At 47.7% G+C, this 16600-nt stretch overlaps 1 protein-coding gene across 1 annotated transcript in view; it reads left to right on the plus strand.

Annotated features, from left to right (window-relative positions):
• The first annotated feature begins 291 nt into the window (after positions 1-291).
• OPRD1 (opioid receptor delta 1) overlaps positions 292-16600 on the plus strand; it is a 168109-nt gene continuing 151800 nt past the window's right edge. The window contains exon 1 of the mRNA XM_078683999.1: positions 292-580. Coding sequence (XP_078540125.1) covers positions 363-580 — 218 coding nt within the window. The 5' untranslated portion in view covers positions 292-362. The remainder of the gene's footprint in view (positions 581-16600) is intronic.

Genomic DNA, 16600 nt, shown 5'->3' on the forward strand with positions numbered 1-16600 from the left:
ACAACACCGGGGCTGCCCCCTTCCCCTCAAAGGACCCCTGCCTGCTCCTACACACAGACTCGGAGGCACCGGGCTGCTCCCATTCTCCTTAAAGGACTCGCGCCTTCTGCACACAGACTCAGAGGTACATCACTCCGACCTGCTCCCTTCTTACCGAGGGATCCGTGCCTCCTCCTGCACACAGACTCGGAGGCACAACACCCCTGGCTGCCCCCCTCTCCCGCAGGACCCGGGAGCTGCCACTCCAGCCCGGGGGGACCGCAGGAAGAGTCATCGCACAGGAGAGGGGTCTCCTTCCTTCAGATGAGGCTGAGCTGAGCACATCTTCGGTGCCAGGCTAGGGGAGGAGAGCGCGGGGCAGGATGGAGCTGTCCACCATGTCTGGTGCTGGACTCTACCCCGACTTCCTCTTCTACAACGCCACCGGCTTCAACTTCAACGGGAGCCTGAATGAAACCAGACCGTACCCGGTGAAGAACATCACGTCCATTGTCATCGCCATCGCCATCACGGCGCTCTACTCCGTGGTGTGCGTGGTGGGGCTGCTCGGGAACATCCTGGTCATGTACGGCATCGTCAGGTGAGTTCGGCCGGGACCCCACAGGGTGGCCTCGGGGTGCACGGGCTGTGTGTGTGTGAGTGTGCGGTGCATGCATAGCACGAGCCTTGATGCAAAGCGCCAGCGCCCTGTGCAGGAACGGGTCATCGCCGAGAGTCACTAAGAGCGTACAGGGAGTCGTGGAAGAGCAGCAGGGGTTACTGTGGGGCGCCGGGGAGAGAGGACGTACAAGCAGGGGGTCTGTTCCAGTAATTGCTCCGTCCCAGTTTTCAAACTTTTTGGGAATCTGTGTGTTGCGCGTGGTTTTCTGCAGCAGGTGCATTGACTCAGCGAGCTATCCCGTATTCCCCAGAGAGGAGGCAGGGGAGTCAGTGTAAGGGCTCAGGTCAGTGTCCCCAGAGGTTGGTGAGCTCTGAGAAGCTGAGGGGCCGGTGGGGCTGGGGGGGGGGTCATATCTGTGCAGCATGACACACCTGGCAAGATCACACGGCAGCCATGTCCAGACATGAATTATTCGTGCACTCCTTGTAACTAGCATAGCCTGGGGCCAAGAGCGATGTCCACTGAATGCGGGCAGCAACCACTGGCTATTGTGTTGTGTGTGTATATAGAACAGCGTGCACACAAAACAAACACAGACCCGAGCGCACATGCTTAAAACAGACAGGCACCACCAACCACAGGCAAAGACACCTGCACAAACACCTAGACATACGTGCAAGATGACACCAATAGCTAAACACATCTAGACGCCGGCACATGAAGAGACTAAACAATATGGGCCCCTGCCCCACGCAGAGGGTTATTACAACGTCATACAGAAAAACCACGGATAGGTAGGCACGTACATACAGTGTACATGTAGAGCACATCGTACAGCTCGCAAAACAGATATATACCGGCCACCTGCGTGTGCACACATCCAAACGTGCGCGCGCGCCCCCACACACAATGAGATATATAAAACAGCAGGCACACCACATACCTACAGGCACTAATTACAAACAGGTTGAGACACGATCCGGCACACCCATACACCAAGCTACTACTCGTACGCAAGAACTTGCCTATTAGATCACAGTGTGATCACCAACACCAAAATATACACAATCAGAATGCAGGCGCATACGGTCATAAAATACACAATGTACAATTTAGGTGTTAGCTATATATATAAGATTGAACGCAAACTGCATATACATTGGAGATGTACACTGCATGAAAACATACACATAGATATGTATACTACTAATACACCCCCCCCCGACATTACACGCTCGTATGCAACCACTGTAGGCTACATTAAGTAAAGGTGGACCTGTCAACATATGGACATAAGGCACCCCCCCCACACACACCACACACAGACACCCACACCACAAACTCACCCACACCCTCACCACAAACACACACACACACACACCCCAGTACACAGAAACCCACACCACAAACACACACACCCTCACCACAAGACAACCACACCACAGACTCACCCACACCCTCACCACAACCACACACACACGCACCCCCGCACACACAGAAACCAACACCACAAACACACACACACCCTCACCACAAGACAACCACACCACAGACTCACCCACACCCTCACCACAACCACACGCACCCCCGCACACACAGAAACCCACACCACAAACACACACACACCCTCACCACAAGACAACCACACCACAGACTCACCCACACCCTCACCACAACCACACGCACACGCACCCCCGCACACACAGAAACCCACACCACAAACACACACACCCTCACCACAAACACACACATCACACGCAACCCCCCCCCATACAGACACGCACACCACAAACACACACACACACACTCACCACAATCACACAAACACATCACGGAAATAAAGCATGCATACATACAGCAACATAAACTGTCTAATTTCCCAACAACACATTACATAGGAAAACAGCTCACAAACTCACCAACAGAAGCCAATCGGCCAAACATGACACACACACAGAGGCTCACTAGAGCTTGTAACTGCAGTAATGAAACCGTACTCCCCTTCTCTGTCTCACAAACATACACACACAGCAACAGCAGCAACAACCACAACAACAAAATCACACCCATCAACATAAACCATTATCAAAAATCAAAATCATGCTTTTCTGATTTATTGTTGCCGTGTCATGGATCTCAAACCTGCTTACCTCGCATCATAGTGTAGTATGTTTGATATAACAAGTTAATGGTTGGTCATATATTATGGCCCTACAGCGTATTCTTGGGGTTCAGGTCACGTGATAAACCACAAGGATAATAGTCAATTAACTTCACTAAAATTACATGACAACTCTTTACGATGAAAACACGAGTTAACATTCGTTGGAAAGCTGCAATTCACGAGAATGGCGGGATAAGCAATCAAATCCATAGGTGTGTCAAATATGACATCACCAATGACATCAGGGATGAGTACAGGTGTCGCATCAAGTGTTAATTTATATTCAGATGAAAGGCTGCATTACCAGTGTTGGCCAACAGATGTCCTTACACAGATTAACATCAAAAAGAGGGAGCGTTAGAAATGAAAGCCAACAAACACCATTAAAGAAATTACATCGAATTGAAGGGCTCAATTTGTGCAGATACTTGAAGAACAAATGCTGTAATTTCGTTTACACACAGCAGATGTCGTCATAAACAGTCACTACATAAAATAGTTTTGTTACAGCGAGAGTCAACATACTTCTCACTGAATTTACATGGAAGAAAATAGTTCCACTGGCCATGCCATTAAAAATATGACCTAATAGAGACTTCATGTGACTAAAAGATTCACAACTGCAGGCAGAAGGTAAACAGCTCCATAGCAATTGGCTAGTGAAGAAAGATAGCTATGGAACAGAAACAAGAAAAAAAGGCAGGCTAGAAGGAAGGAAAGAAAAGAAAGAAAAACATGAAAGAATGAATAGAAGGATAACAGATGGATAGATACATGGATGGATGGATGGATGGATGGATGGATGGATGGATGGATGGATAGATAGATAGATAGATAGATAGATAGATAGATAGATAGATAGATAGATAGATAGATAGATAGATAGAGGTGGTTGGATGGGTGTATCAAAGGATAGATGGATATCAATTAGAGAATGATGGAAACTACACCATAGAAGAAAAGCATGACAATAGATTGCAACATTAAAAATAGGGTGTCCGAAATTTGTGTAATTACACAACAAATTGGCTAATTTACATATAATTACATGAAAAGCAAATCCATCATTTTGTGCAATATTTTAGAATTGAAGGCATCCTCTCGTCATTTTTTGGCACTAGGACACATTTAAACAAAAGTACCACAAGCAACAGTCGCTTGCGTTCTGTTCTTTTCGCAAGAGCAGGTTAATTGTTAAAGTGAAGGCACATTTGTGGTAACTTTTTACAGTGAATGCTGTGTGATTATTTTGGGAATTTTGTTTAACAAGCATAGCATAACATTCCCGAGATTATGTGAATTACATGGGTGTAGGCGTAGTACCAATGCAACCCACTAGGTGCCCCAGCAGAGTTTATATCAAATAAAGATTCCTGCAGTTTCATCCACATGTAATAGATATATTCACAGACATTAAACACAGATGCACGCCTATTGTAGCACTGACAGCAATTGGGCATCCCCATAGAGTATATGCAGGCTGCTGCATTCATATTCCGAGGTAATAGTAATCCTCACAGACACTAAATGGACAGTAATGAGGCAGAACCACTGTCAGCAACTGGCTGTCCCTACAGAGGATAAATGCAGAAGTATGGGAAGAGAACAGCAGTCAGCAAGCAGATGCCACAACAGAAATTATATTGTTAACCAAATCTGCTGAAATTCTGCCCACAAGCAAGATACATCCAGGGCCGGACAGAGAACACAAATCAGCCCTGCCATTTTTACCGGACCAGCCGCCCATCCCCCCCTCCGGAGAGGGGGGGTGGCACCGGTTGAGCGAGGGTGCAAGGTGAAGCACTGCTGTCTAACTAAACTGACCACCAGCACTGCTGCTCTTGTTACTGGGTGATGATATTTCAGCACTGCTCCAAAACCAGCCATCACCCTTCCAGCCTCCCGGGGAAACACCCGATCCCTGCTACTGCCAGTCTGGCCCTAGATACAGCTGTAAACTCATTACATGAAACTGCAAGGCTGCAGTTCCATTGTCAAAATACAGATGTCCTCGCAGACGTTATGTGACGAAAAGAAGGCTGTGTTTCTCTTGTCAGCAAACAGATTTGAAACAAATTAGATTGTTGAGGTGCCAGTGATGGCACCATTTGTGCCGCTGTGGAAGGGGATATCAATCGTGATGACATTGGTATTGTCGCGCGTAAGCTTACGTGTGAAGCCATAATCAGTGCACTGGGCAGAGAGAGGAGGTTAAAGCCGAGTACCTAACCATACCTGGGTAATTTCATTGTTATCAATGTTTGTTTGTAGCATAACTATAATAGCCCTTTAAAATGAAGTTGTTAAAGGATTTTAAGCATGTTTTAGTACAGTGACTAGTAACTGATGTGAGCAAGCATTGGTATATTCTCTTAATTAAAGTTTTTCCATTGAATCTGTAGGGTTTCGTTGACATACTTTAACAACTGCTCAACTTTGCCTGCACCCATCTCTAGGTGCTACAGGACATGGCCTGTAGCCATGCTCCGCAGCTACTGAGAACAATCTGTGGCCATAAGTACTCAAGGCCATAGCCCCAGTAGCCAGGACCTTATTGGCACCACAAGAAGCCGTGCTCTGCAAACATACTCTGGACACTTGAAACGGCCACGCTCTTGACCTTGGTGCCCACTGGGTATGCTTTTTGACCATGCCCTATTTGCTTGTCAGACAGGGGGAGATCATGTTTTATGCTCCTTCCCTCTGCCCAGAAAATCATGGCCTGTAGTCATGCCCAGCATTCCTTCAGTTGTTTGGTACAAGCAGCAACGGCCCATCCGAAGGGGCTGAGGTGCCTGTTTGCCAGAAAGGAGAGTGTGTGTCAGGCTGAAGAAGGGTCAGCCTGGCAGACACTCTTCTTATTCAGGTCAGGCAGCCAGGAGCTGGATAAATGCAAACTGTGCATGCTCCTGGCTGTCTGAGCTGAACTTTGTCATGCTGAAGTTTTCACAGCCCTGTGGGGGTGACCTCCTCAGCTGGGCAAACGTGCCATGAGGCCCTCCTCATGTTTAAAGGGGTTGCGTCACTCATTGCCTTGCACCTGGGTGCTTTCTTTATAAGCCCTGAAGTGCGCAGAGCAAAGTGTCAATCAGTGACATCTCGTCACAGAGTGAGGTGGGGGTCAGCAGTCTCACTGACCCTATCTCAGCCAGTGACGAGGTTGGGACTGCTGACTTACCGCAATGGCTGACTGTCCCAACCTTCCTTCGACCCCCGAACCTTGGGACTGCCAGCTTCCCTCACTGGCTGACGGAGGGAAGCTGGCAGTCTCAACCCTCCTGGGACCTCCAAGGCCTTACTCTCTGAGATCTGCATGCAAGTTTTAAGCCCTAGAGTGCCCAGGGCCGAGTGTCAATCAGTGACACCTCGTCACAGAGTGAGGTGGGGTCATCTGTCTCACGGACCCCATCCCACTCAGTGACAGGTTTGGGACTGCTGGCTTCCCCACATTGGCTGGAGGGAAGTCAGTGGTCCCAACACTCCTGTGACCTCCGAGGCTTTCCTCTCAGAGATCTGCATTTAAGGTAAGTTTTATGTTTTTTTATGTTTGATGCATGTGAGTATGTATGAATGTATGTGTATTTGTTAATGAGTGTGGTGAATGGGTGTGTGTCCATGCGTGGGTGTGAGTGATGTGCATGTTTTCTTGTGTGCCTCCCTGCCCCCTACCCGATAAACGTACCGACCGCCACTGTAAGTGTGTTTATGTTCATGCTTTCTGCCTATTACCCCAGAGGCAGTGAGACATAGTTATTGCCCATTTTCTTCCTGCTCTGGGCGTAGGACCATGAGCTGTGTACCTTTCCCTACACCCAGAACCGACAGGATTTGACATTCAACCATTGTCATCAGACTCTGGTCACAGAAGATGGCCTACAGCCACATTCTGTGTCCACTACTGTTGCAACTAAAACCCACTAGGAGCAGGCTTCCTCCGTGCCAGGCAGACTCAGGGCACATGGAGTGGACATCAGCGCACCAGTAACAGATACCGTTTCCGTTTTAGGCTGCCAATCACAGCCCACAGCAGCACTGGCCTCAGGAAGACGCCTTCAGCTGTGCTAAGCACCCAGATCCGCTCCACTCACCCCTATGGACATTGGTCAGCAGTTGTTGCCTTCTTGCTTACTGAGAAGTGACGATTCAATGGAAAATGTAAATTTGAACCCTCTCTAATGTCCCTCTTGTGAAATTTGCACCACACCTTTCAAAATCACATTTAAGTGAACATTTTTGTAAACTTGTATGTTTAATTATATGGTGATATATTTAAAGCAATATAATATATACTTTTTTTATGGAACACTCTGTGCCATCATGTCCCAGTGCTAACTGATAATGTGGGCAGAGCATGGCCCTGGGTCTTTCATTGAATGCAGTAGTGCATGCTGGGCGTGCGCAAACATTCCGCTGCGCTTTTGTAATCATGTGTAATTAGGAAATTTTCAAATTAAGCAAAACTTTTAGAATTTTTCACAGTTTTGCTTGGCTCAAAATTGTGTGTAATTTTTGCTTTTTCGGAGATTCGTTTAATCAGAAAATATCTTGCTAAGAGAAAATTTCTTCTTGAAGTAAATTACACTTGACTATATAATTTTCAGAAAAATTACGAATGCACACAAATATTTTGTTATTTTTGCAAGCCCTAATACATTTTGCATCAGTGCAGGGCTAGGGATCATGCCATGGTTAGGGTAAAGGTATCAAATAGAAAAACGGTGTCCAATGTAGTCCCAAGAGGGCTCAATCCAAGAATATCAGTTAACATATTATCAGATCTTGGGGTAATATTGAGTCCAGGTTAAGAACCTCGTCGACCACTATAACTCGGGGGTAGTCTCCATACTTGACAATCTAGCTCCTCTAAAGCTCAAAAGAAGCCGAGCCACTCCATCCAGAACCTGGTTCACTGCGGACCTCAACGCAGAAAGACAAAACCTGAGAACCAAAGAAAGAAAGTGGAGAAACAACCCAACCGCCATTCTCCGCCTTCAACTAAAATCAGCCCGTAGGAAGTACAACAACCATATCAAAAACAAGAAATCCAGCTTCTTCCGCGAGGCATTGGTCAAATCCAAAAACAGACCCAAAGAACTCTACAACATAATCAGACAACAAACAACAAAGCCCCTGCCCTCAACCCTACAGGCTTCCAAAGAACTCTGTGACAACTTTGCCAACTTCTTCAACGATAAAGTCCTAAAAATCGAACTATCTCTAGACATCAACAACCCACACCTCCAGAAGAGCTACTCGGCCACCCCAGTGGCACTCCCATCCGACTCCTTTCCCTCCCCCTGGCTAAGCTTTCGCCCCGTCCAGGAAACTGAGATAATCGCGCTGATCTCGACCTCCAAACCTTCAGCACACATTTCAGACCCCATTCCCCCATCTTTAATCAAAAAAATGAAGCTTACCTTAGCGCCCATCTGGGGAAGAATCATAAACAGCTCCTTACAAAGCGGTGTGGTCCCCGATTGTCTAAAAATGGGACAAGTCACTCCTCTTCTGAAAAAACCCGGTCTCGACTCAACTGACTTGAACAATTTCAGACCGATATCCAACCTCCCTTTACTCTCGAAAACACTTGAACGCTGTGTACTCCTGCAACTGACGCAACATCTGGACAACATCAATCTCCTGGACCCCCTCCAATCTGGCTTCAGACAAGGCCGCAGCACTGAAACCGCGATGCTGAACATCATAGACAACATCCATGGATCTCTTGACGCTGACAAGTGCTGCCTCCTCATACTCCTTGATCTCTCAGCAACGTTCGACACGGTGGACCACAAGCTCCTCATCACGACTCTTCAAGAAAGAGCCGGCCTTGGCGAGGTAGTTCTCAAGTGGTTTTCCTCCTTTTTACATAACCGTTCGCAACTAATAAAAATCAAGAACTTCACCTCCGATACCCAGCAAGTCAACAAGGGTGTCCCTCAAGGATCAGTGCTCTCCCCCCAGCTCTTTAACATCTACATGGAACCACTCACCAAGTTACTCAGGAACGCCAACATCCACTTCCACCTCTACGCGGATGACACGCAGATTTACCTGGAAACCTCCTCTCTCAAAGGCATTCACAGACTCAACGATGTCCTAAATGAAGTTCAAGACTGGCTGACAAAGAATCACCTGAAACTCAACCCCGATAAGACAGAAACACTCCTCATCTCAAACAAAGAAGATAACCCTCAAATCACCGAGTGGCTAAAGTCGATCGATGCTCTCAAAGGTAACCTCACACTAGCCGACTCCATTAAATCCCTGGGCTTCACCCTAGACCCCAAACTAACCCTGGCAAACCACATTAAGAACTCGGCGAAAAGCGCATTCTTCAACCTCAGACTTTTGAACAAAATTAAACCTTACATTCCCAACAAGGACCTCAAACTAGCCACGCAATCTCTAGTTCTATCAAGACTGGACTATGGGAACTCAATCCTAACAGGCATCCCCAAATCGCACCTGGCACCACTAAAAACAACACTTAACGCGGCAGCGAGAATGATCACAGGCTGCAAAAAATATGACCACATCTCCCCGGCACTCAAAGAACTCGAATGGCTCCCTACGGAAATGCAAAGTACCTTCAGAACGGCCTGCCTAACCGGCAAACCGGAATACCTGGCTAACGAGCTCAAAAAAGCAGGCCAAGCCAGAAATTTGAGAAGCTCTAATTCCTTGCTGCTCATCCTACCAAAAACCAGAAGGAAGAGAACTGCGGACTGCTCTTTCTCAGGAAATGCCCCCAAAATATGGAACGCCATCCCCCCGCACATCAGAACTCTACCGTCCTATCCAGAATTCAAGAGCCAACTTAAATCCTTGTGCCTTATCCGCTCCCTTGGTTGTGGATAACTTGGAGCTGCAAACGTCTCAGAATCCATGCGGTAATGCTGAATCCAGTACCAAGAAGCCCTGCTGTCCGAACTTTTCTTCTTTCCAAATTGTCTCTCGCTGATTGCTTTTATTGGGTTTGTTTCATGTTGTTCTCTTTTTCATGCCCTCTACTGTGAAGCGCTCTGATACCTTCGGGTCTTGTTAGCGCTATAGAAAACTTCTAAATAAATAAATAAATAAATTGTATGAAGTAAGTTAATTTGAGGGGACTTTGTGGCCGTGCTGGGGGTTACACGATGCCCAGATTTTGGAACCATGCTCACTGTGCCATGGGACTCAAGCTATTCCTCACGGATAAGGCCCAGGTAGGTCAAAAGTCTGGAGTTGCTTGTATTCCCATCTGGAGGGGACCTGATCCGGTAGTCAGAGTTGGACTGTTCATATTGGAGCAGGACCAACAATGACTTGCATAAGGTGGATCTTTGTTCAGAATGGCACAGTGGGCAAAAAAACATGGGGGCAGATTTACAAGCCCCATGCGCCACATTTGCCTCATTTTTAACATGGGAATAATGACGCAAAAATGGCGCAAGGGGCTTGTAAATCTGCCCCATGGTCTTGAATGTGGCCCAAGTGTTTGCCAGTGATTGAGATGAATTCAAGAATTCCTTCCATCGCCATGTTGTTTATTCAGGTTACACGCCCTGCAGCAGGGCTACCAAGACATCTGGAATGCTCTGATCATCTTTGTTTGCACAGTTTGTCTCTGGCCATCTAGTTGCTTGGATCACACATTTTCTGCCTTTACGTTGTAATGGTATTGCTGGCACAGTGTGGTCACCTTCATGTCTGAGCACTAATTTCTTGATTTCAGCCCATATCTCAGGATTAATCTCTAAGGGCCTCATTTATGAGGCCTTGCGTCAGTTTTGCGCTTCCTATGCATCACGTGACGCATCGGCGGCGTAAAACAAGCCTCCTGTTGCGCACTATTTACAAAGTGACGCATCTAAGCAGATGCGCCACTTTGTAAACCCCTGCGCTACATTATACCTGCATCAGGTATAATGTATGCGGGGGGGCGTTCCCCCGCAAAAAGCCTCGTAGAAGTGACGCAGTGAAATCTATGAGATTTCACTGCGTCACTTCTAGGACGCCGTTGCGTCAAAATCTTACCCCTGCCTCAAGGCAGGCGTAAGACTGACACAGGCCCTTTCACATGGGGCTTCGCCCATGTGAAAGGACGCACTGCTGGAGTTGCATCACTTTTGTGACACGCTCCAGCAATGCGTCACTTTTGCGCCATTCTGATACGGGGAACATCCTTTACCCCGCAGTGCAGTTACAACGCGTCTTTTACAACGCAATTCATAACCATGACTTGTGCTGAAGGGCGCTCTAGGATAAGGAATAGTAGATTTACTATTCCAACACCTTCCCTACTGTACGTAGGCTGGTGTTGGAATAGTAAATTTAACTATTCCTAAGTCCAGCACCCCTACAGCGCAAGTCGTGGTAACGACTTGCGTTGTAAAAGAGGCGTTGTAAAGTACCGCAATGTAATACATCGCGTGGTAACAACGTACATCCTACAGATACGTCAGAAATACTGACGTATCTGTAACTCCTTGCGACATGATGCGTCATACAGTAAATATGATGCATCAGGTATGTCGCAAGGAGTGCGCACTGAGAAGTGACGCATCTCTGCTTTCACGCAGCGATGCATCATTTCTTGTAAATGAGGCCCTAAATCTTTAGTTGCATTCAATGCAACTTTTTGCTGATTACATAGTCTAATTTCAATTTTTCTTGCATTTGGTCTTTTGGGATAGATTTGTCCTAACTATCCCCTACTTTAAGGATGGGGTGAACGGTGCCCAGTTGGACCTTGGCGTTTTATATGTCAAATACCCCTCTCCAGCTTGGATTACTGGTTGCTACTGTGGTTTCTATACACTAAGGTTCACCTTCCCCAGGAGGAATAAAAATGAAAGTATGTTTTGCCTATGAACTGACCATGGTAATAGTAACTGCAGAGGCGATGAAGAACACACGTGTAAATAAATGTACCACTTTATTCGGATCACATTTACCCCAATAAAGGATCGTATTGCACATTTTTTACTGTCTAAATTATGTTGTCAATCAGCAATACATACCAATAGACCATGGCATAGCGCATAGATCACCCAGCTCAACGAGCCTGGCACCTGTTTTTAATGCACATTGAAATAAATCCACCCAGTTCGCAGGAAGAGTGGGCACCAGAGTCTTGCCCTGGACTCAGGATTTGTGAATGAGAGCCTCTCTGGCATTGCCCGCTTGGCTCAGTGTGACCCTGGGCTGCCATCGCGACAGCCATAGAAGGATGTCGGATCCAACAGATGGCAGAAGGATTCGGCGGTATTACATAGCAGCTGCTGCTGCTGCCAGACCAGTTGTGGGTAATTCCTGTAATATGCTGTCTCGGAGGCCCGGTGCCTGTCATAGACAAGTGGGCTCAGGAACTCGACTGCAGACAATGTACACGGACAGGCGGGGATTAAGATATAGAGAGGCGAGCGAGGGGAAAGAAATAATGGATTAATAGACAGGCAGATAGATAGGTAGATAGACAGACAGACAGACAGACAGACAGACAGACAGGCAGGCAGGCAGGCAGGCAGATAGATAGTCAGACAGACAGACAGGCAGGCAGGCAGGCAGGCAGACAGACAGACAGATAGATAGTCAGACAGACAGACAGACAGACAAAGAGAGATAGATAGATAGATAGATAGATAGATAGATAGATAGATAGATAGATAGATAGATAGATAGATAGATAGATAGATAGATAGATAGATAGATAGATAGACAGACAGCTAGATAGATCGACAGACAGACAGATAGATGATAGATAGATAGATAGATAGATAGATAGATAGATAGATAGATAGATAGATAGATAGATAGATAGTCAGACAGTCAGACAGACAGACAGACACAACGAGAGATAGATAGATAGATAGATAGATAGATAGATAGATAGATAGATAGATAGATAGATAGATAGATAGATAGATAGATAGATAGATAGATAGATAGATAGATAGATAGATAGATAGATAGATAGATAGATAGATAGATGAGACAGCCAGATGTCAGGGAGTGAATGACCAATAACAATAAGGAGGAGAGCACATATGCATTTTTCGATAGCATTGTAGGTGTTACTTATCAAAAGAAACGTGGAATGTCAATCCCCTGTAAACAACGCAAGGCACTGTTGCCGAAAGCCCGGGTAAATGTTTGCTCGCGCTCGTGTCTCCTTCCCTCCAACACCCCTCCCCCCCCCCTCCCCCCCTCTGACCGCCCCACTAATCTTCTGGCAGTGACTTTGGATTGCGCCGGACGCAGCGAGCTAAACTACTTCAAAAACGTCCACGTGGTATGGATTTCCGTCAGGTTGTTACTTTCAAGACAGTGTGACGTCACTTCCTACGGTTTATTGGCGCGTGCTTTACAGCCACGAGAGCTCTGTGGTGTCCGAAAGCAACGGTATCAAACAATTTCCAGTCGGGGGTGTATGGGGGCCTGAGACGTTAGAATATTAGGAAACGAGGGTTGCGACATTAGAATCCAAGTCCATCAAACAATGCCACGTCATGGTGTTCGAGGGTGGTAGTTACTACGGTTAGGACGTAATGAATTTAGCTTTTCCACATCATAACTTAAGACAAGCTGGATTGATTGATTGATTGATTGATTTTGAAGCTTATATAGCGCATACTGTCACCCTACGGGTATCCTGGCGCTTCAGACTAATATGATATGACCAGAGTGGAAGCAGGTCACAGCAGAGAGAAAAAGAAGAGCAGGGACTTAGGCCTTGGGATAGAGCCAGGTTTTCAGGTTCCTGCGAAACTCTAGCAGGGAGTTGAATTGTCTAAGGCTCTGGGGGAGTCCATTCCACAAACGGGCACCAACCACGCTGAATAATGTCAAGTCACAGCGGAGGAGGGTTGTAGTTCTATGACTGCGGACGCTAAGATTACGAAACAATTTCATATCAAGGTGCATGCCTGGGAGAGCTTTGTGAAGTGTCGAGCTTATGGAATAACTCAACAAAAAAGGTATGCATTTATAAACGTATTTATTGCAATATAAGGCCCGCAGTCAGCTTATAAGAGGAGTGGCTCTGAATGAACAGCCGGTCAGGAAAACAACCTACGCCCACGATGACGTGGTCTAAATAGGGGTTGAGGATGCGAAGTGACGTGGGGAATGAATGACCAATGGAACACCGTAGGGGCAAATCAACAAGAATAAAGGTCGACAGCAATAGGGTCTACTACACTTTGTTTCATCAGAAAAATGTTGAATGAGTGAGGATGGGAGACTTGTCATATCAGGAGGGATGACGTGCCATTGAACTGTGATGGCAGTTTCTTAGGTTATTCCTCTGGGTGTCAGGGTGTACGAGGTTAAGCTTTTGTGGATTCTTAATGGAGGCTGGGCGGGGCTTGTGAAACCAGGATATGAGAGCAATGATTGTGACTTCAAGTCGATTGAGGGGGGGTGGAGCTTCATAGCAGGGCCCTATAAAATGCGGCTTTGTAATGTCTTGGACAATGAAATGTGGCCTGTTGAAAGTCAGAATGCATGAGGGAATTAGCAGTTGATACTCGAATGTTGATTGGAACAGTATGATGCCATAATGCACGAGGGTGTGGCAGGTTGTGGCGTCACAAAATAGGGATAATAGGAGTTTAGTTTTCTGGGCTAGCAGAATGCATGAAGTTCTCAGCTTTGTGATGTGATAATGGTTAAAGCAACGTCAAAACTTACAGGGCACGTGACTCTGTGATGCCAAAGGGATCGATGGTTGAGTATTTTGAGGTCTTCCGCTTCGGGGCTCTGTCTCCGCGGCGCTCCTCTGTGTGGAGGCGGGGGCAGGCACGGCAATGTGCCTCGCTCCCCTTCCTCCGGGTCACCAGGCGGCAGGCTCCTCTATGCCGGTCACCCCGGGGCTCTCCCTCACTCCTGGGAGCCCGGTGGAAGGCGCCGGCTACGGACTTCTTCTCTTTCCTTCCCTCACCGGAGCGCGGGTGGGCTCCCATCCGCTTCCGGTTGTCCCGCTTGTCCCGGCCCCGGCCTGCCTGACTTCCGGTCGGGCGGCGATCTCAGGCAAGAAAAATGCGGCAATGAGCAGGGTGGACACCCGCGCCGCTCGGCTCCCCCACACAGCGGGAAGGATGCCAGGGCCCCAGCAACCAAAGCGCTCCCAAGCGCTAGAAGACACAGAAGTGCTCCCAGGCAAATAAAGCACTCACGGCGCTGTAGGACCAGATAAAGCACTCACAGCGCTAGGCAGGGAATCACAGCGCTCCCCAGCGCTGAAGGAAAAGAGAAAGCGCTCTCAAGCGCTATAAGTAAAATAAAGCGCTCCCAGGCGCTTTCAGCAAGGGAGAGGTCCAGGAAAGTTGTTAGGTAGGCAGGGGGGCAAGACTGGGCCCAGAGCCAGCTCACTGGGCCTCCAGGCAGGGAGGCAGTCACCAGTGGCGGTCCTCCTGGCGCCCAGCAGCAACAGCCCCTCAGCAAAAGAATCCTGGAAGAGAACAAATTGTAAGGGGACACAGCCCCTTTTTATACATCAAATCCCTTTGTCTGTCTTCAGGGTGAGGGGAACAACCAGTAGCAGCTGGTTTGTGAGCACTCTTGATGTGCTCAGCCCCTTACTCTATTCACTGGCAGGGCTAGGGTCATCAGTCGCACCACAGGGGGCGGAGTCAGCATTGTGTGGGGAAAGCCCAGCCCTATTCAGGACCCAGGTGCACTCCTCCCCAGCCATCAGCATGCTAATCTCAACACTCACCACCGGGCAGACCCACCCAGACTCCTGGAGCCAGGCTCACCAGTAAGCTCCAGCCAATCACACGCCAACACACTCACTGCACAGACAGGCACACTTCTAGAAGTGGCACTTCCATACTAGACACATGCACACCAAATGCATCATTGCGCAGCATTCAATCACACGAGTCCGCACATACCAGACTCGAGCCTGCACACCCCACGCATCAGGAACTACCAGGGACACTTACATTCCCCATGCATTCCTATGGGAGGGCAGGCCTATCTCACCACATGCACTCAGAGAGCGCACGCACTTTCCACTGGGACACAGTGAAAGTGCGCAGAAACCAAAAATCACCATCATTAGGTCACCATTAAAAGTAAAAAAGTTTAGGGGTGAACCTGCCAGAAGGGACAAGTCCAACAGTTAGGCTGAGCATTGTGAAGTTCCATGGGTTGCAACTACCACAACACATAACTAATGGGAGCGCACAGACTCACACACACACACACAGACACACACAGATACACAGACTCCTGCAGATATACACACACGACAGACAAGCACACTCTCCCTCAAACAGACACGGACACGCACTCTCTCTCTCACACACACACACACACACACACACATACACACATGTTATTTGTTCCAAAGGCATAATAATCTCACAAACACACAAGCGCACACTCACAAACAAACAAAGCCAAACATTCACATAGAAGAAACACTGCGTCTATGGGGGCTCCTTCATAGCTGGTGATAGCTAAGCCTTCTGTTGTCTGTAGCGCTGTGTGTGGGCCCAACGGGGATTGCTAGCCAGAAGAGCTAATAGTGGCCTTCTGAAGGTTGCTTCTCTTGACCTGCTGCACTTGGCCGGAGCTTGCTGCACCCCTTGTCCCCAGGATCACTTTCTTTACGAACCTATAGGCCTTGGACTGGTATTGCTGCAAACAGCCAGCACAAGAGGTATTTTGTGGTGGGGAAAGTGAAAATGTGGCCAGCTATGGGCTTGTGGTTGTACTGTCTATGAATGAGAAGGCAGAACCATGACGGATAGAAATGAAGCTTGTCCAAAAAGGGCGAAGCGTTTTCCAGAGCGGCCAACCCTAACCGTGAACAGCAAACTATGCACGGTATTACCCTCATG

The sequence above is a fragment of the Lissotriton helveticus genome, chromosome 3_1 (genome assembly GCF_964261635.1).
Source record: "Lissotriton helveticus chromosome 3_1, aLisHel1.1, whole genome shotgun sequence".
Lineage (NCBI taxonomy): Eukaryota > Metazoa > Chordata > Amphibia > Caudata > Salamandridae > Lissotriton > Lissotriton helveticus.